At 40.8% G+C, this 10,051-nt stretch overlaps 1 protein-coding gene and 1 pseudogene across 1 annotated transcript in view; both read left to right on the plus strand.

The window, feature by feature from the left end:
• Lrriq3 (leucine rich repeats and IQ motif containing 3) overlaps nt 1-1,758 on the plus strand; it is an 80,722-nt gene extending 78,964 nt beyond the window's left edge. The window contains exon 7 of the mRNA XM_051165785.1: nt 1,524-1,758. Coding sequence (XP_051021742.1) covers nt 1,524-1,674 — 151 coding nt within the window. The 3' untranslated portion in view covers nt 1,675-1,758. The remainder of the gene's footprint in view (nt 1-1,523) is intronic.
• A 2,699-nt stretch (nt 1,759-4,457) lies between these two features.
• Nucleotides 4,458-6,402, plus strand: LOC127206464 (39S ribosomal protein L13, mitochondrial-like; annotated as a pseudogene).
• The last annotated feature ends 3,649 nt before the right edge of the window (nt 6,403-10,051 follow it).

Here is a 10,051-nt window from a genome sequence, read left to right on the forward strand (position 1 = left end):
AGTCACCGTGTCCCCATCCCCAGCTCCCTGGCAGTGACCGCAGGGACAGCCCTGAGTACCATTGTTTCCATAGAGATCTGCAGCCTCTCTCCCATCCTCTGGCTCTTCCTACACTCTCTACTCACTAAAGGATTCATTAAAATCCAAGTCATCTTCAAGGAGTTTACAATGTGTAACTCTCTTCATCTTTTACTGAATGGAACATATTAGTTAGACCATCCAGTTCTTAAAGATGGAAAAGAAATAGAAGAGGCAGAGAGAATTTATTGAAAATCCAGCCAGTAAGCTGAAAGCTTATAACTCAACCCTTCCATCCACCCTGACTCTGTGTTTCTGACAAAACCTGTGCAGAAGTGTAGTGCGTCGTGAATTAAAGCGAGCCATTCCCCTAGAGCTGACTGGAGTGGAAAGAGTAATATCAGTTCTCAGAACATATGTAACATGTTGCTGCCTCTGCTTCAGTCTTAGCCACCTATGCTATATAATGTGTGTGTGTGTGTGTGTGTGTGTGTGTGTGTGTGTGTGTAGGGTTATTTCATGTTTGAATCTCTTTTTTTTCTTCTCTCCCCTTGTTCTATTGGCTTTATTACCAGCATTTATCTCACTTCTAATCTTATCCTGTTCTGTAATGAGTTTCTTGTTTTAGTAAAGATTTAATGCAAGAACTTACTATAGCTTTCTCTTAAATTCGTGTGCACTTTTCTTGATTATATCAATCTATGTCCTTTTCTGTTTGAAGCATGCGGAGATACTGTCACGCTTTGACAATGAATAATGAACAAGTGACTTTTCTTCAATCTTATGACATTGCCTGGGTGTGGTAGACTAATCTGATCTAGGTCTCTCTCCCTTAGAATGTATATTTGTCTAGTGGAGTTGCTGTAACAAGATAGCATAGGCTGAGCAGACTAAGTACATTGCACTTATTTTTGACTGCTCTTGAGTTCTAGCAAGTCTAAGAGTGATAAGCGCTGGTAGGTTTGGTTTTCCCTTGATGTGTTTATTGGCTGCAGATGCCTGGCTGCCTCTTTACTATGGTTTCACATGTCCTCTTCCCTGAGTGGGTGTATGCTCCTCTTCTCATTGGAGCCTTAGCCATGCTGGCTCTGATGCCATCCATCTGAAAGGCATCCACACTCTAGTGTACTGAGCTGGGAATCTAGCAGAGGAATTCTGAGGGAAGACATGCTGTCAATTGCAGAGCCATGAGGGAAGCCTGGACTTCCTGAGTCTGGGGGAGAAGGTCTATTGTTTATAACACTGGCAATTTCGATGCTTTGGGGGGAAATCTAAGCAGAATTGTGGGAAAATTCTCAGATGTTTGCAATGAGATCTCATAAATATCAGTGCACTATGAATTGAGTATCATTTACCAGTATAAAATCATTATGTAGACTGAGCTCTGCTCTTTTCCTGTTTATAAATGTCCATTTGGAAAATGCCCAGTTCCATCCATAGTATACCAGTGCGTAGAGTTGAGTAATCTAAAAGTATCTCACTTGACTTTTCTTTTTTCCTCATAGAGCTGAAGAAACGCGCAGAAGGCACTCTGAAGAGCAATTTGTTATTGATACACTTATCTTTCAAAAAGCCTGTGAAAGACTTGAGGAGGCTAAAGCAAAAGCTGAATTTATTAAGACAAATTATACCTCTAAGTCTCTTATAAAAAAGTAGGAATTAACCAACGCCATGCTATATTGATTATAATTATGAGTTGTGGCCATTATTTTTATTTAAAGGTTCTTGAAATAATAGTTGGAAGACATGCAGTATACAAGGTGGATCTGGGTATACACATCTCAAAAAAATAGAAGGCTACAAGTGTTTCTTGTGCTGAGGACAAAGGGTCATTATGTATCCTGGTGTCCAAAAGGAATCAAAGCTGTATAACCTCTTCATATAAAAGTCTCCCAAAGACTACAGATTTTCATACCTCTGACAATGAGAAGTTTTAAAGCTACTTTCAATTTTCTCTGGTAATTTTTTACCTTATTGCCAAATTTTATTAAAATATTATAAGTAGTAAAACCTTTAATGACCAAATTTTATATACTGAGTTATAACATATTTCCTGCTTATCTTATTAAAAAAATTCTTGCATGTTGTTTATTTTTCAAATAAAGGTTTCACCAGTGTATCAATTATTTATACTCTTAAAAATTAAAAGACATAAATTGTTGAAATTAAACATTCTACCATCTTCCGTGAAGACTTTTGATGTGTTTGTCCTTTCTACAGAGAAATGCGCACAGAGAACAGAGGAAAATAATGAACAGGAGAGTGTGGGAAACTATGTCATGGCAGTGATAAACTATATAGAAATAGCACTTGGGTGTTCAATATTAGTGGTAGAATATTTGAAAAAACAAACATTAAAATGTAAACATCTCTTGTTTACCATGCTTTCATGATCTAGGACAATGTGCACTGATGTCACTGTGACATTCACTGACAGGTGCCATTCAAATCTGTCTTTAATTTTCACCAGCTATATGCACAGACTTTTAAAGTAGTAATACTTCAGAACCCCTCTGATTTTTATCAATCTATTGTAATTTTCTAAAAATTAAGCACTTTACAGCTGTGGTTCTTCATGTGTGCTTCAGTGCTGGACAGCTATCTAATGCAAATGTTATGTTCACAAAATGATAGCTACCTATTTAAGTCCACAGTACCAGCTCCCATTGTCCTGCTGATTAGCATATGACTAACAAGCAACTCATTTGGTATTTTTAATCATTCTGCAGAAAGAACAAGGAGAAATAGAATTGGCTACAGAGAGCTCCGACAGTTTTCCACTGCAAATGAGCAAATGTCTGTTACTTCTACTCCCGTTTTCTATTCAACCTTTGAAAGTTATATGTATATTTTATGTATTTAACAAAAATAGTAATCCATATCAGTTAGTGTTGTCTGGAGAGTGATATGTGGAATGAAGCGTACATCAAGCAGCATGGTGTTTTGCAGGAGCTAAGCATTTGTTGAGTGTCAGTCTATAGAAGCAGAGGTGAGCATGCTTCTCCGCTTACAGGAACATTTGCTAATCTCTGATAGAGAGACTGCTTGGCAGAGAGGAACAAGAATAGTAAAATGCATTTGTGTGGTGTATTGAGAACAACTTGCTCATTGGGTATCAACACTGACTGTGTTTTTCGATTCTCCCATTCCATACTTCACAGCTTTTATGTCATAACATACAACCCAAAATTTCCTTTACCATTTCCATGTAACTCTGAGCTAGAAGGCGAAAAAGATTCTCCTCCTCTTTGTGGCTATAGTGCTTCACACTAAAGCAGATAAATCACACACACACACACACACACACACACACACACACACACACACACACTACACAGATTGCTTTTCCTCATTATATGTCTCATCTATGTTTGGTCTTAAATTGATCTCATTGTATTACTGTTCCTCGCTGTTCACATTTTAAAAAAATCTAAAAGTCTGTATCCTGGGTCATGTTTCTTATATCTCTGACATTTCCAAAACATAAATGTGATGCTTTTCATTTAATGCCTAAAGGTTTTTTAAAAATACATATTAAAATTAAAGTTGTGTTTTTTACCATTCTTCCATCTTCCCACTTTCAGTGCTTTCCAGCATCATACATTTTTCCTAATTACTAAATATTATATTCCATCAATTCTGTCATCCACAAGTCTTTATAGTGTGCTAGCTAGCATCTCATCAGTTCAACTCCCTCTCTCTCGGGTTTCCATCCCAGCCTCTCTTGGAAGTAATTGGAGCACACATTTAAACTGTAAGTGGTATGGCTGCGCAACTTCCATCAATTCTCCCTGTTTGATCAGTGGGAAGACCAGACAAACCAGCAAGCCATACTTGGAAAGGATCCAGGTTCCTGGTTTGCTTGGGGTGTTATACCAAGTGCCCATTAATCACATCTAGTGGTCGCTAACAGGTATTTCTTTTCAAATTCTTCTCTCATTCAACACATGCTGACTGCAGTTTTCTTTCCTTCCAATCCTCCCAAACCCCCCCCTACAACCCCCCCACAACCCCTCACACCCCTACTGTTTCTCCATTTCCCTTCAGAAAGGAGCTGGACTCCCAGGGATAACAACTGAAAATTCCATCAACAAGATGCAAAGAGACCAGGCACAGCTCACTCCACTTTTAGGAGTTCCAGAAAGACTCCAGCAGGTTAGCGACCATAACATTCATGCAAAGACCCTAGGGCAGATGCATGCAGGCTCCATGGTTGCCATGTCAGCCTCCGCGAGCCTTGCTTAGTTGCTATTGTGGTCCTGTTCCTTTGGTGTTCTTGACCTGTCTGACTCATATGATCCTTCTTCATGAATCAAGGAGTCAAATGAACTAACGGCTATTTAATAAATAGAAGTCTTGTTATCAAAACCAAGAGTAACTCAGACTGTGTGGTTCTAGCATCTCTGTTTGGTAAAGACACCAACACTGAAGATAGAACTATGACTCAGGTCGGCTGTCAATGTGGCCAAAAGGTGGATAAAGTTTTCTCTAAGGACTCTGTGGCTCATATGGACTGTCATGGCCACCTACCTTCTGTTGTGCTCTCCTGCAGCCATGGTAAGAAGTCAGTGGTTAGCAGTGCTTGCCCTCCTCCAGTGCTGGGAATTTTATATAACAGACCAGTCAGAGCTTGCCCAGGTGACATAACTCTCTGACCATTTCTCTAGGTATTTTTGATGACAAGGATTTAGATGTCATGAAAGGGTGCTAGGTTCTGTATCCCAAATAACTAAACCTTGAATGTTAGAAAAAATTTAAATGATGCTTACTGTAACCTCCCTCATGTTAGTGAATCACCCTAAAGCATGGGTGCAGGTAATCGACATCATACTTGGCCATACTATGAAAGCAGTTAAGTCAAGTGCTGTCCTGAAGCAAAGGTTAACAGAAGGCAACTCTCACAACCAAGAGACTGAAGAAGGTTTGAGCCACAGAGTGGGCAGCCTGCAGCCTTCCTTTGTTTATTTGCTTTTTTTTTTTTTTTTTCATAGAAGGAAGTGTTTATTTCGATTAGGGTCTCAGAGACAAAGTCCTTAATGGTGGGAGAATTGTGGCCACAGGCGGCCAAAGCAGGGAGGTTTGTTGTTTGTTTCTTTTGTGATGTGTGATTGTTCTTTTTAATTACTACTTTTAGTTTTTACATTTGTTCATTTAGTCATTTTACAGTCTCTTTGAAGCCCCCTCCCTCCTCTCCTCCCAGTACCACCCTCACACTTCACTCACCCATTATTATCTCCCCTTACCCTCTGGTGGGTACCAACCCACCCTGGCACATCAAGTCACAGAAGAACTAAGCACATCCTCCCCAGCTGAGGCCCGATGAGGCAGCCCAGCTAGGGGAAAGGGATCCAAAGGCAGGCAACAGAGTCAGAGACAGCCCTACTCCTGTTGTTAGGGGACCCACAGGACGACCGTGCTGCATGTCTGCTGCATATGTGTAGAGGGCCTAGGTCCAGCCCATGCATGCTCTTTGGCTGGTGGTTTAGTCTCTGTGAGCCCCCATGGGCCCAGGTTAGTTGACTCTGTAGGTCTTCTTGTGGTGGCCTTGACCCTTCTGTACCCTTTGTTTTAAAGTGGAGGACTATTCTTGCAGAGTACACCTAAACAGAGAAAAGCATGTGTGACAGATAAATTTATATATGTACATATTTCTTTGGGATAAATGTGTGCATTGAAATAATCAAATCATCATTCCCATTTGGGTGAATTTTTCTATCTACCTCAGCTTTTTATTCATCTGTTTACTATCCTGCTTTCACTAAATGTATGCATTTTATGCCATTCAAATCTTATTTAAAATCACTTCCTCTCTAATGTGTCTATCAATCCTGCATAAGCAGAGTTCTGTCTCCTCGTTCTGCACTGCAGGTTTTGAAAATATTTTCAACAGGGTTGGGTCACTGGGAACTAAAGGAGGCCGGGAGGCAGGTCCAGCTTCTCTAGGGCGCCCCAGCAATGGTCCACTTTTTCTGGAATGTGGCATCTCTTAGATGGTAAAATGCATCCCCCTGGCAAACTTACAGCCACAGCATTAAAAAAAAAAAAAAAAAAAAAGCTTCAAGGGTTACATAAGCTCGTGTACCGTCAGCTGAGTGATTGTGGAGACCATGCTGTTGTCATAATCAACACAAGACATGTTGCATTTTCTGGAAACAAATGGGAACAATCGGTGCACTCCCCACATACCGGCAACCCAGGTGGCCGGTAACGCCTGAGCAACTTCACCTGAGGGACCCAGTGGCGGAATTCTGGAAGATATTCTTAAGAGTTTAGTGGACGAGCTTCCTCAGCTGCAGGGAGGACCTAAGCTGCTGGAGAAGTGCACCAAGAAGGAACAGACACTTCCCGAGACCCTGGACTCCACCTGGTGGGTTTCAGGTGTAGAAGAATGGAAATGGTTGAAATAGCAGCAAGACACTGAATGCTTCATGAGGTATTCCCACGACCCAGGACAGAGAGAAAACAACAAACACTCAAGGCGGGCAGGCCCCAGAAGGACATTACAGGAGAACATACAGCTTTACAAAAGTGTCTTATGTAACCTGCCTAAATGCTAGACATGCTAATAAAATGCCAACTTGTTAAAAAATAAAATAAAATAAAAATACCTTCAGCAAAGTTACCAGTGACTTTGCATTATTTTTCTAGAATATTTAGAAGCAATTGATGATACTAAATATCCCTCATATATTTTTTCTCTTGGATTTATTTTATGTGTATTCATGTTTTGCCTACATGTATATAGGTGTACCAGAAAACCCTGAAATTAGAATTATGGATGATTGTAAACTGTCATGTGGGTATTGAGGATCAAATTTGGGTCTTCTGTTAAAGCAACAAGTGTTCTTAACCACTGAGTCATTTCTCTAGCCCTCTATTCTACTTTAAAATCATATTTTAACTTTTCTTTAAATTCCCATACTTGTATACAGCACATCTGGATCATCTTATCTCACTCCCCTGCTATCTTTACTGGTTTATTTATTAATTAACTCATGAGTCCAGTTACTGATGCCTGTATGTGCATGGTGGGGAGACACACACTAGGCTTGGGAAGCCTACCAGCGGCCACAATCTCAAAGAAGGTGCTATATTTTCCACCACTGTGTTTATGGCATCACTTGCTATGCTTCATAAAAGCCATAAAGCTTTTACATTTTTAAAGATTTGTTTTAATTTTTATGTTTTATTAATTATAATGTACCCATATTACATCTCAACTGTTATCCCCTTACTCTTGCCTTCCTGTTCCCACCCTCCTTTGCTCTTCTGTCCCATTCCCCTCCCCATACCAGGGTAGGGGAGTGGGAGGACTCCTCCCCCACCATCTGACCTCAGCCTATCAGGTTTCATCATGATCACCTGCATCCCCTTCCTCAATGTGCCTGCAAGGCTGCCCAGCCAAGGGCTGCTGATCAAATCGGTGGCACCAGAGTTCACATCAGAGGATGTCCCCACTCTCCCTCCCCCTCCCAGGTTGAGAATGAGCTACATCTGAACAGGGGCTCTGAGTTCTCTGATTGCAATATCCTTGGCTGATGCCTCAGGTTGTGCAGCCCACCCCCCTGAGTTTCTTGTTTTAGTAAAGCATTTTATGTAGTAACTTACTATGTCTTTCTCTTAAATTCCTGTGTATCTTTCTTGATTATATCCATCTGTGTCCATTTCTGTTTGAAGCATGTGGAGATACTCTCATGCTTTGACAAGGAATAATGAACGAATGGCCTTTCTTCTATCTTATGACATTGCCTCGGTGTGGTAGAGTAATCTGATCGAAGTCTCTCTCACTTGATGGTCTTCCTGTGTAGCTCTTGACCTCTTTGGGTCCTTCCATCCCCCAACTCTTCCATAGAGCTCTCAGCACTTTGCCCAGAGACTGACTGCTAGTCTCAGTATCGGTCTCTATTGTCCGCTGGGTGGAGTCTCTCAGAGGACATCTATGTTGGGCTAATATCCACTGATAAGTGAGTATATACCATGTGTGTCTTCCTGGGTCTGGGTTACCTCACTCAGGAGATCTTTTCTAATTCCATCCATTTGCCTGCAAATTTCAAGATTTTGGATCCACTGTTAAGAATGCTCTGTTTAGCTCTGGATTGCTTTTGAAAATTGTTTTATTTTGTTTGGCAGTGTTTAATTTCTTGAGTTTTTTGTATGTTTTGGATATTAGTCTTATGTTGGATGTAGGGTTGGTGAATAATGTTTTCCAGTCTCTAGGCTGTTGTTTTGTTCTATTGACAGTGTCCTTTGCCTTACAGAAGCTGTTCAGTTTCATGATGTCCCATTTATTATTAATTGTTAACCTTAGAGCCTGAGCTGTTGGTGTTCTATTCAGGAAATTGTCTCCTTGCCAATGAGTTCAAGGCTCTTACCCACTTTTTCTTCTAACAGATTTAGTGTGTCTGGTTTTATGTTGAGGTCTTTAATCCACTTAGATTTGAGTTTTGTGCAGGGTGAGAAATATGGATCTATTTGCATTTTTTTACAGGTAGCCTTCCAGTTAGACCAGCACCACTTGTTTAAGATGCTGTCTTTTTTCCATTGTATGGTTTTGGCTTCTTAGTAAAAAATCAAGCTCTTGGTTGTGGGCTCAGTCTCTGTGAGGCCCCATGGGCCCAGGTTAGTTGACTGTGTAGGTACTCTTGTGGTGTTCTTGATGCATTTCTAAGAACACACACCAAACAGGCTCACTTTCATCTCTTACATGGCCCCAGAGACAGACTGTACAGGCTGTAATCGCCCTGTTCCTCTCAGAGATCATTTTGTGGGTGCCTTCTAGCACCTTGGTCTGTTGCAGTTCTTTATTCGCCACATCTGCCTCCCTCTTTCCTCACTGCTCTGTGTTCGTCTACTCATGATCCTGAAAAGCAGTACCACAGTCTTCTGTTTCAGTTGCATCATCCCTTTGCAAGCTTCTATTGGTTCTGACAGGGTGTGGGGTCCTGTTTAAATGCATTTTCTCACTGTTTCTGCGTTAATGCCCACTTTTCGGTGCTTATAAGGAATTAGAATTTGATTAAATACTTTTTCACCCAGTTAACTATGGATCCCTTGTATTTACTTTAATTGCTTTTAGTTAGGAAAGAGGAATACTTCTAATTGCATTCAATTATTATACTTAATTACACTGCTTAGCCCTCGCAATGCTTTCAATAACAAAGGATTACCCTGTAAACACTTGATCATTTCTATGAGAAGGTTTCGTCCTGGGTAGAGTCCTCAGGTTGAGGAGTCTATTCTGTATATTGGCAAAACTGAGACAAAAACATTTAGTGCCATAAGACCTTGAGATGAAAATGCCCTATGCAAGTTTCTTTGAATAACCGCTTCAACTATACATGAGTGGAATCAACTTTAAGGTTAAAAATCCCCATTTACCCGACTGTAGAGGAAGGACAGCAGGTTGCCAAGAAGAGACTTGATACCCTATGAGCATATACAGGGGGACGTAATCCCCTTCAGGAACAGTCATAGGGGAGGGAAATAATGGGAAAATGGGAGGGAGGGAAAAATGGGAGGATACAAGGGATGGGATAAACATTGAGATGTAACAAGAATAAATTAATAAAAAAATTAAAAAAAAAAAGAAACTTAAAGCAAAAACAAACAAACAAACAAACAAACAAAAAAACCCACCCACTTTCTTTTCCCCACACAGAGGAGGAAATTTAAGCCTGAAAGCAAACTTTTCATTTAGAGTTTTACTTGTGAAAATGTGGTTCCTTAGATAAGGAGGAGAGTGATTATGAGAGCTAAGTGAGGAATGAAGCACTTTATCATGCATTGGAAGGGTGCTCACCCTCTCCCTGCATGTGCAGCTGTTAACCACTCTCCTCCTGGAGCCTTCTTCTCTGCTGCCTCTCCTGCTTCCCAGCCAGTAGGCACAGCCTCACAGCACCCCTCTTTTGAGAGGAGGGTTTTGGTAAAGAGGAAACCTGGTATCAGCTTTGGAGCTATAGCTCCAAAGACCCTAGCATGCAAGTTAGAGGGCTCCAGCTACTCTGCTTAACACAGCCGGAAACCTCATGACCAG

Source organism: Acomys russatus, chromosome 23, assembly GCF_903995435.1.
Source record: "Acomys russatus chromosome 23, mAcoRus1.1, whole genome shotgun sequence".
Taxonomy (NCBI): Eukaryota; Metazoa; Chordata; class Mammalia; order Rodentia; family Muridae; genus Acomys; species Acomys russatus.